Source organism: Mustela erminea, chromosome 18, assembly GCF_009829155.1.
Source record: "Mustela erminea isolate mMusErm1 chromosome 18, mMusErm1.Pri, whole genome shotgun sequence".
In the NCBI taxonomy this organism is placed as follows: domain Eukaryota; kingdom Metazoa; phylum Chordata; class Mammalia; order Carnivora; family Mustelidae; genus Mustela; species Mustela erminea.
In genome coordinates, this window is record NC_045631.1 from 42,887,801 (window position 1) to 42,903,163 (window position 15,363).

The window sequence follows — 15,363 nt, forward strand, 5'->3', positions numbered from 1 at the left end:
GCAGAGAAGAGGCAAAGGGCCCTAGGAGCAGGAACCCAGCCCTCCCTGCCTCCACTCTGCAGCCCCTCCCCCACCCCAGGTTCCTTACTCCAGCCTCCCCCTGCCTCTGGGAACACAGAGCACCAAGAATGGACAAGCAGGACCCTCCAGGGCCACAGCTTGGAGTGGGATGCAGGATCCAGGATTCTGTCTTCCTCTTCTGCCCACAGGGGGAGATCTGGGGAGCTCAATGCACCCCTCTCCACCAGGACAAAGTGAGAACGCTCCTTCTCTGTCCCCAGAACAGACCAAACTTTTGTTCCCCGTGTGGAGGGAGAGTAGTGTGGCTTGGGCCTCTAAGCAGGACCTGGAAAGAGGCTGAAGGTGACACCCCCGGAGGAGTTTCTAGAGCCCACCTTGACACTTGCAGTGTTCTCCATTTTTCCTTCCCATCAACTCTGGTGAGCAGCTCAGAGTCTGGGCAGGGGCGACCGATGGACCAGTGGGGATCTGCTCCAAAGACATCTGTGGGTTTCAGAGTGAGGGTTTCCCCAACACCAAATTCATCTATATGTACACAGGGAAGCCCCCACCGGCGGCAGGGCTAGTAAGAGTAGCCACCCTTGGGGCCAAAGGGCTGGGTAGGGCCAGCTAGCTCTGGGAGGTAGGCAGGGCTTTCGTCCAAGTGGGACAAAGGGACTGTGTCCTCCTCACTGACCGGCCGGTCAAACTCGGCCTTGAGGGCTGGACGCTGATTGTCCGGGAAGGCCAGAGAGAAGAGGGCCTCAGGCTCACACACAAACTTGTACACGTAGCGCTCGCCGGCCACCTGGGGGAAGAGAGGGGCTGGGTGGACCTAGCGCTCCCTCCAGGAGGGTTAGAGACACAGCCCAGCGTGTTTCTCTCCCGTGCTGGTCCCTTCCGCAGGCCAGCTCCCCACACACTTCCTGTTCTCCAAACTTCAGGCTTTTCAGTTTCTATATGGCACTTTTCTGGGAGAGGGAAAATTGTCTGCAATTTCTCCTTTCCTCTGTTTCATTATCTGCTCTCATACACCTGTTGAGAAGTGCTCCCCTGCCCCCACCATCTTCCCGCAGCTGCTACCCCTTCCCCTCCCATTCCAGGGCCCTTGGTCCCCCACCTTCTGCATGATGCCTTTCTCGTAGTAGTAGCGGAGCGAGCGGCTCAGTTTGTCGTAATTCATGGCCGGCCGGTTCTTCTGGATGCCCCAGAGCCTGGCAACCTGAACAAAGGACAGAGTTCTGGAATGGGGGTGCTAGCTCAGCACACAAAAAATGGTGGGGGGCAGGTCAGAAAGAGCACCCAAGATTCTCCGTACAAAATGGTAAGCTGGTCCTACAGGCTATGCAGCAGTCTGCAGACCCGGGTCTGACGAGAATTCAGCTCAGGTAAACTAACTGATGGGGGAGGCATCTGCTATGTTCCCACGTCCCAGTATCTCCAGGCCCCAAAGACACAGGGAGGAGAGGCACAGACTCTGATAGGCCCACCTCCTCAGGCTCTATGAGTTTGAATTCCATCCCCCGGCCGGTCCAGGCAATGAAGTGGGCGTTCGTCGGGTCATCCAGCAGGGCCACCAGGAACTGCCACAGCTGCAAGGCCCCCCGGCGCTGGTAGGGTGGTCCCTCTCGGAACACGCCCACCCCTTCCTGCTTGATGTCTCCTGGGGACACCGGAAGCAGGGCCCGTTAGGTTTGTGCCTTCTGGTCCCCCAAGCAACCCCTTCTCCTCTCCCCAGGGGTAATGGGATTCCTGGGTTGGGGGTGGGTAGAGAGAGGTGGGGACACAGAGGGCACAGCGAGGACCCTGACCCTCTCACGAACAGTCACTTCTCTGACCTTCAAATTTCTCAGGGACAACGCAGACATCATCTGGGAATGGTCGCAGAGGTTTCTCATAGCCATAACCTTGGGGAGGAATTGGGGGTCATTCAGATCTAGAGGGGATTCACCGCTAAGCCCCCAGCACCCGGAGGGACTCCTGGCCAGAGGACCCTACCTGACCTCAGGACTCCCCCCCTCCAATGTGGGGAGCTTGGCAGAGAGGAGGGGGCTGCCTTACCCATGGTCCCATCACCTGGAGAGTGCCCAGAAAAACCCTCTGTGTGAAGGTACATGGACGCACACCCCGGGACATCTGGGAGGGGAAGAAAGGAAGGGGGATGTTACAGGTGGCTGCAGGGGGAGAGGGGTGGCAATCCTGCCCACATCCAAGAACGTCTTCCTGCCAGCCTGCATTCCGGTTCTTTCCCCGGCTGCCTGCCAACCACCAAATCCCAAGGCAAGTTCACCCAGAGGGAGCGCAAGGCTTGAACCTCTCAGCTTGAAGTCTGGGCCAGAGGGCATGGGCGGCAGCAGCTGGGCCCGGCAAAGCTGTTGCACAAGGCCCAGGATTCCAGGCAACAGCTGTTTCCTGTGAGTTCAGGAGGAGGAGGGAGGGGAGGGATGAACCTCCGGGGAAAGGGTTCAGTGTCCATGCCTAAGACTCCCTTGGAATGGGCTAACCTCCGGTCAGCAGGTCAGGTTCCTAGCCCCGAGAGGGAGAGGGGGAGAGAGAAGTGTAACAGTGAGTGTGTGTGTGTGTAGAAAGGGAGGAAACGGAGGAGGATGGGGGCTGCGGGAAGACCCGTAGGGAGAGAGGTAGGAGGGAGTGCGAGAGCACACTAGAACGTATCCGTGTCTGGGGAAGAGGCGGTGGGCACTGGGCCGTGTTTTTTCAGGTCTGACAGCAAAGCCCATTTGCTCCCTTTCCCTTCCATTCCTTAGGATTGAAATAGCCCTACTCCACCTGGAGGAGGCGGGTTGTGTGAAGCCACCCATTCAAGCTCCAGCCCCTTCTCGCCCTACCCCCTCCACTCCCACCTATGAATGAGATGGTGAAACCCGACACCTCCGGGAGGAGGCGGGAGGGTGGGCTCATTCATGCCTCCATTTTGTGAATGGAATTCCTGACTCCAATGAGAGGAAGCCGAAGGGGGAGGGGCAGGAGTTCAAGGGCATGTAACAAGATCTCCTCCGGTCTACATCCTTTGAAGGTCAGCAGCAAGAGCGTTTCCCTCCTCCCTCCTCCACCTCACTGCCAGGCGCTGCTCAGCATCTGCCCCACGTTGGAGGACAGGCACACCCTTGTGGTTCTCACTTGGGCAGCCTGGGGGTTTGTGGTTCATCCTCCTGCCCCTACAAGATGGCACATTAGGAAATGGGAAATCCGAAAGCTCTAGCCTGTCCTGAGCCTACTCTAACCTCAGTATTTCTTTTTCTCACACAAGCTTGCAGATAAACTCAAATTTGGGGATGGTGACAATGTAACAGAAGCCAAGGTTTTCCGGGTCTCTCCTAAATGCGAATGGCCGTCCCTCGGCAACAGAGGCTTTACATTCTTGCTGGCCAGGAATCTGGCTGAGTGCGCCTCACTCTTGTTAACGGTCAGGTGGAACTAGAGTTTGAAGCAGCCCTACTTCGTACCCAGCTCCACCAGCCTGGAGGCTGGGACAGAGGGTGGAAACCACTCAGTAATCCTGCGTTCCCGCTGGGAACGCGTTTTTCTTCATTCAAATCCGTTTACACATAGATTAAGATTTTATTTGTCAGAGAATGAGAGAACACAAGCAGGGGGAGCCCAATGCGGGGCTGGATGCCAGGACTCTGGGATCATGACCTGAACTGAAGGCAGATGCTTAACCAACTGAGCCACCCAGGTGCGCCCAAATTCATTAATATGTGTGAGTTTCTGTGGGGACTGGGCCCAGTGACCCATCCTACTCATCTTTGTGTCCTGCAGCTCCACACAACTCATGGTCCCGCCCAGCACTTGGGTCTCAGCAGGTAACCCCTATAACCACTTGCCGAGAGAAAAAAGACGCAATGCCTCAACTTTCCTATTTAACCACAAGCCACGCCAGGGCAAGGAGCTGCACACCCTTATCTTTCCTCTGAGTAGAAGTTTGCTGACTAAAAAATGACAATTCTTTGGAATCTATGACAAAAAGGGAGCGTCTGGGTGGGCTGGATGTAGGAAGCGGTATCCGGGTGGGAAGGTAAAAAACTTGTAGGGAGACCTCCTGGGTTTAATGGAATCTATGCCACCTTCCCCAGCAATCCCAGCAAAACTCCTCCAGCCCCCTTCCCCAGGAGCATCTCTTACCTGAGTCGTAGGCGAAGTCCGTCTGCTCCTGTTTGATCACCACCCCCGCCCCTGGGTACCTGTGCCCATTGACTCCACCCTGGCCCACCGAGGGCTGGCCCGCCTGTTCATACAGGGGGTCGAGGTATTCCTGCTTGAAGCTCTGGGGGGGATAGGGCGGGCAGGGCTCCGACAGCTGGTGTGGGTAGGGGGCCTGGAGGGGTTCCCGGCCCCCTCCCTGGGAGGAGGTGAAGGAGTGGCAAATATCCAAGGGCTGCTGGAAGACAGAGCTGGATGTGGTTGGAAGGAGAAAGAAGATTAATTTAAGCTGTCCCTGTGTCCCCCCCCACTCCCCCCAGCCCCACGCCAGGTCTCTTAGGGGCCGCTGGAGAACACTCAGGGACTGAGGAAGAACCGGCCCACAGATCTGCGGGTCTCCTTACCTCTGCTCCCCGAGGTACCCGTGGCCAGGGTGGGGCTGGGAGGCGCCAGAGGATCTCAGGAAATTCCGTGGTTCTCCCCGGGGGAAGGGCTGCAGGGGCGACTGTCCGGGCGCACCGGGGGCAGGGGACTTGATAGCGATTTGTCTAGGGGGGTCATAGGCACTGGAGTTGAGGGGGAGACAGGGGTGAGGGGGCAGAGAAGCTGGGCAAACATCTTTGAACGCTTTATCCCCAGAGGACGAGGAGCAGAGGGTGCTGGGAAAGGAATGGCCTGAGTGAACTTTTTCTCCCTTCTCCTAAATCCTGAAAATGGGTGTAATCTTGAGAATGCCTCTCTGTAGCCAGAGCAAGTGGGCTGCGCGAGCAGATGGCTTCCTCGAGTGGAAAGGCTTTGCCCTCCAGTGGAAAGATGCCCTGCCGTCCCCCTCCCAACCACTCAGAGGAAATCCTGAGCCTGTGCGGCTCCCTTATAGGAGCTCAGAAATCCTTTTGTTGTCTTGTCTAACTTACATCCCACTGTTGCCCAACTGCTCCCTCCTCTCCCCTCCCCCCTTCCCTGGGCCGGTCTGGGGCTCACCTGGAATAAAGGCACTGCTCGCCATGGTGGTAGGGGAGTGGCAGCTTCCTGCCGCAGGACAGGGTCGGCTCTGTGCGGGGACTCTGGGGTTCCTTCTTGATCCTGGTGGTGGGGCTGTGGAAAGCTACTGCAGGAGGGGGAGCAGGCAGAGCGAGGCCAGAGTGGGTCACAGAGGAGGCAAGGGGAGCTCCTGACACCTTCTGCTTTTTGACACCTTCTGCTCTTTGCGGACCAGCGGGTGATTCCCTGGGGCTCCATTTTCAGAGACTCTCGGTCAGACACTTTTAAGGGCAGTTTGGCTATTTACACTATGTCTGGTTTTATACGTCGGGCTAATGTCCAATCCTAACCGAGAGACCGTCTAAAATTCAACACTTAATGCAACCCCAAACCCCCAAAAACACCTTTGGAGGCGTGAGCACCTCCAACCTAGGGCCTGTGGTTTTCCTGCATGCCCTGGAAAATTCCAAGGGAGAGACATGTTTTCTTCTTTGGTGCTATAAAGTATCTTTCTTTCTCTGGCGCGGGTTGGATATGCGCCCGCTTGCATGTCAGCTGACTACCATTAAGCACATGCTCCTAATTATCTGTGAAGAACATTGGTCTTTCCTGTGGCCCCTTGCTGGGTCCGTAAACTCCAGCCACCGGACTGAGCGGCGGAGCTGGTTCCGAGCGAGCATGAGGTCCTGTCCTACTGCGCTGAGTCCAATGCCAGTGATGGACTGTTTGGTTATGGGCTGTTTCCCATTATTTGTGCCCTAGTTCATTTCAACGACGAAGACGCTTGAGAACGGGGCATGTGACATTAAAGTGGGGTTTCTCAACAGTGCACTGAGAACCTTTGGGACAGATAATTTTTCTTGGGGGGGGGGCTGTCCTGAGCATTATAGGGTGTTTGCAGCATCTCTCGTCTCTACCCCCTAAAAGCCTGTAGCACCCCGCCCTCAGTTGCAACCACCAAAAATGTCTACAGACGTTGCCACACGGTCTCCTGCGGGGCAAGATTGCTCCCGCACCCCCAAGTTGCACAAAAGTGACTTAAAAGGGTAGAACTGGGCCCTGCTCAACTGGTCCAAACCCCTCATTTCAGAAATCAGGAAATGGGGGAGCAAGGGGAGGAAATGTCCACGCGCAGGGCACACAGCAAGGATGGTGCAAACCCTGATTTGAACCAAGGTCTCCAGTTCCCAGTTACTGCCTAGGTCTTGGCATCCAAATCCAAGAATGGGGAGCCCTGTTCTTCCCCTTTTCTTTAGGAGAGAACAAGTTGATCTTTTGTGATTCTCTATCCCTGTGACTCATTTCCTGCCCTCCCCCACTCCCTAGTCCCTCAATCCAGGGCCCTCCACTCACAGTTTTCTGAATGGAAATCAGGAACAAACTGCTCATCACTGTCGGGTACCTGGGCTGCAGAGAGAGGTCAGAGATGAGTCTGGGTGGGCCCCTCCCCCACGGCAGCCCCCCAGAGACACCATTAAGGCAGCCTTGCAGATTAGCACTGGCCCAAGGGGAAAACAGCCTTCCTAGGACTGAAAGCAGCCCCACCCCAGGTCCTAGTGCCCTCCATGTCTGGGCTCCACTAAGACCCTGGAGGCAACGCTGTAAGTTCCCAGAACCTGTCTGAGCAGATTCCAGAGTCTTTTCCTAGATGCTTTGTCTTTATTCCCTCCATTTTTTTGGAAGTGAAGGCAGCCCTGCCCCGCGGAGTTCACAAAGCTCCCGCTCTCAGCTCTCAGCTCTCAGCAGAGTCACATCTGGGATGTCTAGGCATTACACGGACCTCCTACGAAACCTAGAATAACCTGCTGGAGATTCTGAATGGGGCTGGGCCCGGGAACCGGCGTTTTATACAACCTCCTGGGTGAACTCTGGAAGTGGAGAACTTGGGAAAGAAGAAGGGATGGAGAAAAGGGGGTGGCTCAGGAGAGGTGAATAGGACAGTGGGAGAGGAAAGTGGCTGGGGACATGGGCAGATCACCATGCCTCATGTCTTCAGCGTTTAGCTAGGAGAAAGGGCAAGGTCTGAGAAACATTCCCAGGGTGCCAGTGTGGGCAGAGCTGGGTTTGGGGGTGAGGCAGCCATAGGACCTTCGGACTTTGATTTCTAGTTCTTACCCTGATTCTCCAACTCCTTCAGGTGGGCATACAGCTGAGTACCCACTCCTGACCTCAGAATCTTTGGCCCCTCTCACCAGAATAGATCAAAGTAGGAAGGGGAAGGGTAGACACCAAGAAGGACTTCCTGAGAGTCCAGGAAGAGAGTGGCTTGAAGGTGAGGGGTGGAAGACAAGGGGAACACTCTTAGAGCGGACAGCGATGGAGAAACTGATGGCTAAAACAGCCAGAGTTGAGAAAGGCCGGTAAGGATGAAGGACAGAGGACACAAGGCTGGGGAATAGCTCCATGCCTAGCTCTACCCAAACACACCCCAGCCTCTACGGCTTCCCCCATCGGCAGAGGCTCCAGTTTCTTCCTGGGATTTCAGCCAGAGCCTCTGTTGGAACTCCTTCCTTCCCTGCTCACCTCCTTCAGCAGGTGGTTCTCCACACAGCTTTCTGCAAGGAGTCTACTCCCTTCTCTCCTTGCTCGAACCCCAACCTCTTCCTCTTGGTCAGCCACTGAGGCCCCCACATTGTCTGACCAGGTCCCATCTCCTACTTGCCTCTCCAGAGATCTTCATTTCTCCAGAGCTCTTCATTCCTCCTCCGCAGACCTTTGTCTGCCTGGTTTTTTTTTTGTTTTGTGGCCACTGAAGTCTTAGCTCACTCTGTCACTTCCTCAGACAACTCTAGCCACCCCACACCAAAGCGGTCCCTCTCGGCTGCTATCTTTGCCCTAGCGTGTACCGCACCGCTACCTGGATGCCTCTTCCTAACTCATTTATGCATCTTTTTCTTTCTTTTAAAAATGATTTTATTTATTTATTTATTTGACAGAGAGACAGCAAGAGAAGGACTACAAGCAGGGGGAGTAGGAGAGGGAGAAGCAGGTGTCCCAGGACCCTGGTATCATGACCTGAGCTGAAGGCAGAGGTTTAATGACCGAGCCACCCAGGCGTCCCTATTTACACATCTTCTTGTTTATTTTTGCCCGAGCATATACTGCTACCTACGCATCTTCTTCATTTACTTACATTTATGTGTTTCTTGTCTACCTTCTCTGCATGAAAGTTAAGCTCCCTGAGGGCAGGGGCTTTATCTTCCCAGCACAGGGAAAACAGGTCTGGCTAAGAATAGCTGCTTTATTTGTTGGCTACGAGAATAAACATACAATGACCACAGTGACCCCTACAATGACCACAATGACCCCGTCCTCAGGCAGGTGGGTGTCCTCTCTGCACACCTGGGAGCAGGAGTGGAAGGGATCCTAACCAACCAGCTCTTCCCTCTCCCTGGGGGCTTCCCTGTCCCCCCCCCCCCCACGGTAATTGTAGGGGCAGGTCCTCCCTCCAGAGAAATCACATCTCACAATAGATACATTGGGCTGTGATCAGTTGCTTGGCAGGAACTCTTCCTCAACTTGCTTTGACTATCAGAAGGGCCAAGAGCTTTAAAATACACATTTAGGGGCACCTGGGTGGTTCAGTGGGTTAAGCCTCTGCCTTCGGCTCAGGTCATGATTCCAGGGTCCTGGGATCAAGCCCCACATCTGGCTCTCTGCTCAGTAGGGAGCCTGCTTCCCTTCCTCTCTCTCTGCCTGGCTCTCTGCCTACTTGTGATCTCTGTCTGTCAAATAAATAAATAAAATCTTTTAAAAAATAAAATAAAATACACATTTAGAGAGAGTAGATTTCTTGACAGAGGGATGGGACTGAGGGGTTTAAGAATCAGAAGCCACTAGCAGCTAAAGAAGAACTCGAGAAAAACCAGCAGAAAACTATCCTAAAGTGATGGAATGAATGAGCAGGACACGAAGTCCCCGGGCAAAAACAGGCAGCGTGTTTTCTGTTCAGGAGCACAGCTGAGGCACAAAGGCAACCCATCCCCAAACGGACCCAAATCCAGAATCCCCAAGATACCGTTAAAAATACACATTCCTGGGGTGCCTGGCTGGCTCAGACCATAGGTACAGCATATGTGACTCTTGATCTCGGGGTGATGAGTTCGAGCATCAAAGTTACTTAAAAAGAACGCAGGCTTTCGCAGTCCCCACCCCTGCAGAGCCTCAGTCCATAAGCACGGGTTGGGCTCCAGGCCGAGGTATTCTTAACAAGTATCCCCAGTGGCCCTTCAGAATAGGCAGGTTTGGGAAACACTAGATAAGGAGGGGGGACACTCTCGGGGCACAAGGGCCAAGCTCATCCCTGATGTGCCCTCTGGTCCAGCCACAGGCAATACCCCTAAAACTGGCAGGATGAACAACATTTCTATCCCTGCGACCTAGACAAGGAGGGTCCCGAGGGCAGGGGAGGTGGAGAACATGGGGGAGGCTGACGCATTCCGGGCCCCCTTTGGGGCTTCATTAACTGCCGGTTTCCACTGAGGTAATGGGCTGGGGGCATCTCCTGCTGGCGTCACAGGCCAGTCATAGGCTACAGAGCCCTAGGGGTCATCTTGCCTTTCCTCCTACCTCAGACCTGAAGGTCTGACCAGAACCCCCACATCTCCAGTGGTCCCAGGGGAGGCTACCCCCGGCACACAGACCATACCCCATAAGAGGCGCCATCTTCTTCCCAGGCCCAGGAGAAGGCAGTCAAGACAAAACCGGGCTGTGGTGTGAATCCCAGTCTCTGCTTGGCCCCTCCCCAGAATACTGGCTTCTCAAACCAAAGGGACAGGATAGAGCCTGGCTCAGAGACTGCCAACAAGAACAGAAACAGGAACAGTGACACTGAGCCCCGAGTTCCTGGAGAGCAGGAGAATTTCTAATTACCATGTTCCATCTTAAGAACACGCCACTCCACTTATTTGTGGACTTTGGCTGCCAAGCTTGTGTGCCAGGGGCTGCCCCCCAACTCCATCCGGGCATGAAGGTGGAGTTTATCTGCCTAGGGACATGGTATGTGATGAAGGAGAAGATGAGAAAAGTGCCACGCCAGCATCGTGCCAGAGAGGAATTTTAGGGAAAGTCCCTCCAACAGGGGGTGGTCAGTAGAAGAGAAGGGGCTTGGGAGCCTCCCAAGTTGGGCTCCGAGAGAATTGGGAGGTTAAAGCAGCCAAGCAGTTAACTCCCGCCCCCCAGGTTGGCCATCTACCTACACCCTCTGTGCCCCATCACCTTCTCCCCTTCCTGGGGTCCGATCCCAGGGTGAAGGGGCCTCTTGAGGAGTTCCAGTGGAGGCAGGGGAGACATTCTCTGGAGTTTCTGCTCCATTGTGTCACCACTAGCCTTGTCTCTCACCCTAACCCTGCCCCACCCCGGCAGCCTCTTGTACTGGAAGGAACCAGTTCTCTATCTATGGAGGGACATTTGTCCCCAAGAGCCTTCTGGAAGGGGAGGAGACAGAAAGATGTAGAAGGAGGCATTGTAGCTAGGAGAAACTGGGGGAGGGGATTAACCCCATCTCGTCCCACAGACACACCAAGGCACCAGCATGCATACACACGGATTCACACACACTCGACTTCCTTTTTATTACATGGCAGCCACACGGGTAAAACGTATCCTCCATGCACAACCTTCACACACTGGCTTTCTTTCTGGACTTGCAAATGTGATGGTTAGCGGGGGAACCAAAGGGCAAAGGGACTGAAGACCATAGAGAAGTATTTGAGAGCAGTAAACCTTTTGAAAAGGGGAGCACAGACCCACCCCTTTAAGTATCCCGTAAAACCTATGGACCTTCTCTTCCTAGAAAAATCCACATTCCTTTGTGCATGGTGCACCCCTAACAATTTTGCACACGATATCGGAGGGCGTAAGGACCCCTGCAACGTACCGAGAGGCTCTGTGAATCCAGACTCTCCATTATAGACCCCAGCCTCATACAAAGGACATACGTGGCCCAGACTCAATGTTCCTTGCTACCAATTACACCCAAATCATTGTCCCTGAGAGCTCCCGAGGGCTCCCAACAAGCCCAGAAAGAAACCTTCGATCAGAAGCAGCACATTTTTGACCCTAACCAGACACATCCCGAGCCCAGCCTGCCTAAGCCCGGGTCTCCCTACAGCAGACTGATTCTTTCTGTAGCAACTCAACAGATCCCAGGCACCCGAAACAGACAACCCCCCACCGCGACACACACACTATCTAGAAAAACCTAAAATCCAAGGATGTCTAAGCTGTCTCTACAGAGCCCCACTTATACCCATAAATAAGCCCAGACATCAGACTGACCCACAACCCCATCCTTGCAGACCTAACCTGGCATCCCCCAAATTCTTCACAGCCCCACCTACACTACAAGGAGCCACTGCTTCTCTCCAAATTGGGCCTTTAAAAAAAAAAAATCAAACTTGCGGTGGGGAGGTTGGGTTCCAGTCCCCATTCCTCCTGATGTACCTACCCCACCACTGGCAAGTTTCCAAAGAAGCTAGTCCCCTCCCTACCACCCCAAAGCTCCCTCTGGGCTGTTGGGGTCACTGACCTGGTGGGAAGAGGCAGGAGAGGAGGCTGGGGTGCTGCTGGGATGGTGCAGGGGGACAGGGCCCCGGCAGCTGCATCTGTCTCCGCAGAGAGAATGAGAAGGAGCGAGTGGGCTCAGCATCCCCCTCTCAGGCCTGGCCATCCATCGCCAGCTGGGAACCTGAGCTGCTCCCTCAGAAGGAAGGAGAGGGAACCAAGGAGATCCCCACCCCCACCTCCCCACCCACTGGATTTAAATGTACAGGGACTCCCAGCACACACTCGTCCTCACACTGACACATGCGGATAGACACCCGTACTGTCTCCAGACCCCCACCGCCTAGGGGTGGGGCTTCCAAGGTTGAGAGAGCATTTTTTCCTCCCCTTCCCGTTCCAGACCCAGGCACAAATGGACCAGCTGCTGCCAAAATGCCAACCTCTGAGCCTACCCCCTATAACACAGCCCTGGGGGCTGCCTGCTGAGGGGAGCAGAGGGACCCTCCGCTGACAGGCGAAAAGGCTGGCGAGCCAGACAGAAATCGGGCGTTGGGAAAGGAAGTCTTGGAGAGACCGTGGAAACTGACACCCCTGCGTTCTTCAGCTCCAGCCCAGCTCCGGAACCTCGAGAGGAGGATGGGCAGACTGGGCATATGTTCTGCCCAGAACTCAGAGCTGGGCACACAGGGCTTACAGAGTCTGGGCAGATGTGATTGTTCCCTCCCCAGGAACCCCAGATCCCTCCAGCACCCATACAGCCCTTCGGTCACGGATTCCAGGATTCCACAAAGTGTCTCGAGTGTTTGCTATATGCTAAATAGCCGTTTTGCTAATACACATATTTGGGGGGATACCACGGTAGTCAAGGCAGACAGTTTCACTCCAAGGATCTCAGTCAGGGGTTTTTCCCTTCTACCTCAAGCTTTTAAAGATGGTTCAGAGGAGCTGGGCATGGGCTTAAAAAAAAAAAAAATCACCTAAGATACCCGGGTGAAGGGATGGGGAAATTCTGAAGAAAAGCCCTTAGTAAGGGGTTCCTAGTGTGTGGTTTCTTGATTTTCAGAGTGTTCAAATAAAGGGACCTTAAGATGGGGGTATTAACCCTTCCCTCTCAGACTGTCTAAACACCATAAGCCTTCTACCTACCACCTCCCAGTGACAACCTGAGGCCCCACCAAAACGCACTGAGAGATCCAACCAGAAGAGCCTGAGAACACAGCTCCCAACCCAGAGGAGGCCCAGCTCCTGACCCCACACCAGCCGGCTGGAAGTTAACCCACCAGCAAACACCCTAGCCAAAGTAGGGGGAATTTGCCTGGGGCAGAAGTATTCCGGAGAGAAGGGGGAGGGAGGGGCGATTGCCATCAGAATTACAATCAGGGCAATTTGGGGGAGAAGCCCTGGGCCCTCTCTGCCAAAGTGCTGCAAAAAATAATTATTTAAACTTCTGTTGTGTTTTTGGCTCAGAAGGAAATTGTTTAGCACTGGGGGGTTGGGAAGAAGAGAAACCAAAGGGGTGAAAAAATCAATGTTTTGGCAACTCCTGAAGACAGGTTACAAATTAATTGCTCTTTCCCCGCATCCTCCAGTCCCTTACTCTGCACCCCCCTCAACACACAAACACAACACACACCTCGGCCGGGAGGTTGCTGCCAAACAAACTTTGCAAATGAAAATTTCTACCAGGAAAACGGGCCTGGGGCCAAGTTCCATTCAAATAAGCAAATACCCCACACAATGGTCTGATTCATCCCCAGGCCTAGTTACACAAGCCTGGCTCAGGGCAGAGAAAATAAATATCAATATAAGTGTCCACACTGGGCGCTGGGGAGAGCTAGGAGTAAGGGGACTGGGGGCGGGGGGTGTCTTTGGAGAGTTCCTTGAGGCTGGGAGAGAGGAGAAGTGGGGTTGGAATACCAGGAGTAGAGAGCATCCCCCACCCCATAATAGAAAAGGTCACAAAACTACTCACCTTCAGCGAGCCACGTCTCTTGGAAGTGGCTGAGATCCTGGAAGAGATCTGCGGAGTGAATAATGGAATTGGAGGTGAGGTGGGGGCGACGGTAAGACCGAGGGAGCCCTAACGATCCGGGTGGTGACCGCCCCCCCCCCACCGCCTTGGTGTTAGGGGCTCAAGAATGATCAGAGTCCCTTGGAGGGGAGTCTTTTGGAGAACAGGGAGGTGGCTCCAGGATCGGCCCTCGGGGTGTGGGAGGTGAGGACGGTCACGGTTTGACTCTCCGGCTCTTTACCTTCGGAGTCGGGGGGCGGCAGGGAGCCCGGGTCCATGAGCTTCCCCTGCGGGACCATCAGCGCTTCGCGCAAGCTCCCATTTCCGGGCGATTTCTTAGAGGAAGGGAGGGAATGCCCCCGAGTCACCCTGAGGCCGCCGGGTCTGGGGTCCCGGGGTGACACAGGGGCGGGGCTGTGCTGGACCCCGTGGGGGCAGCGGGGAAGGGGCCGTGGGGCGGGGTGCAGGGCGGGGGCGAGCGTGGAGGCCGGCGCGCCGCTCACGCTGCAGAAGGTGTAGGGCACTTGCTGGTCCAAGTATCCGCCTTTCATCCTCCGCTCCATCCGGCCGCTCCCTCTGGCCGCACTGCCTGGGCCCCGCGCGGGGGCAGAGACCTGGTGGGGGGGGGGGGGGCTGCGTTCGCACACCGTCCAGGGAAGGCAGCGGGGTGGGGGTGGGTAAGAAGGGCAGCAGGGAGGGGCAGTCCCGAGGCTCTGGGTCCGACAACAAAACTTCTCCGACTCACTCTGGCGATGGGAAGGTTTCCGCCTGCTGAGCTGAGCGCCGCCACCACTCCCCTCCCGCCAAAGGAGGTCCCACCTGCTCCTGGGAGCCGGGCTCGCCGTTTCGGCTGCTTTCTGCCGCCCTGCTCTGCCCAAGCTCGGTTACATAAGACGTGTGTGTGTGTGTGTGTGTGTGTGTGTGTGTGTGTGTGCGCTCGTGCGCGGAGGAGCGGGCGAGGCGCGCACAGTTCGCACGCCCACAACTCCCGCGCCCCCTCCAACCCGGACTCCCAGCGCCTCCCACCCCCCCCCCCCCCCGCCCTAGGATCTGCGGAGGCGGCGGTTAGAGAGTGCAGAGTGTGTTGGAGGCGAGGCGAGGAGTCGCAGAGGCTCTCCCTCCCTCCCCCTCCCGCGCCTCACCTGAGGCCGGGGCGTCGGAGCTGGAGCCGCCGGGGGTCGCGAGCTTGCCCCGGGGCCGCACCGAGGGCCGCGGGGCTAGGTCGGAGCGAGGCGGCCCCGGCCCCGGGTCCCCCGCGCACCCGCTTGTTTTCCGGGCGCCGCCGACAGTTGTGAGCCCGGGGGAGCCGTTGATTGGTGCATTTCCTCCGCCTCAGCCTCGGCTCTCTTACCACCCCCCCGCCCCAACCCCTTTCCCTTTGTTTCATTGACTTTTGTGAATGAAACCCCAGGGCCGGGCACGCCCGCCAATCCGGAGACTCGCCCGGCAGAGCCGTGGGGGGCGGAGTTTCCCAGACGCGGGGGCCAATCAGAACGTAGGGGGTGGCTCCCGGCTTCATTCACGGCTCGGGCTCCCATTCATAAAAAAATAAACTCCTCAGCGGCCGGAGTTCATTCATAAAGAGCTGAGAGAAAAGGAGCGAAGCTGAGAACCCGACGGCTTCATGGCGGGGCTCCGCGGTGTCCCTGGGTGTGAGGCTCGGCGAGCTCCTCGGGCTGACCCGACTGGCGCCTGCACACGTCTCT

General features: G+C 55.9%; 1 protein-coding gene across 7 annotated transcripts; it reads right to left on the reverse strand.

Moving 5' to 3' along the window:
- Positions 1 to 283: 283 nt before the first annotated feature.
- ETV4 (ETS variant transcription factor 4) lies at positions 284 to 14,958 on the reverse strand. Of its 7 annotated transcripts, none has more exons than XM_032320563.1 (14): positions 14,800 to 14,958; positions 14,161 to 14,271; positions 13,899 to 13,992; positions 13,619 to 13,666; positions 6,496 to 6,549; positions 5,143 to 5,269; positions 4,566 to 4,727; positions 4,144 to 4,412; positions 2,062 to 2,136; positions 1,839 to 1,907; positions 1,491 to 1,663; positions 1,121 to 1,222; positions 698 to 808; positions 284 to 504 (listed from the first exon to the last, which is right to left on the reverse strand). In XM_032320563.1, the coding sequence occupies exons 2-14, from the start codon at positions 14,218 to 14,220 to the stop codon at positions 385 to 387; spliced, it is 1,464 nt and encodes a 487-aa protein (XP_032176454.1). In that variant the 5' UTR covers positions 14,221 to 14,271; positions 14,800 to 14,958; the 3' UTR covers positions 284 to 384. The 7 variants fall into 7 exon arrangements, with proteins under 7 accessions (XP_032176454.1, XP_032176458.1, XP_032176457.1 ...); XM_032320567.1 differs by having other exon boundaries at positions 4,566 to 4,709; positions 14,403 to 14,958; XM_032320566.1 differs by having other exon boundaries at positions 2,077 to 2,136; positions 14,403 to 14,958.
- Between the last annotated feature and the right edge of the window lie 405 nt (positions 14,959 to 15,363).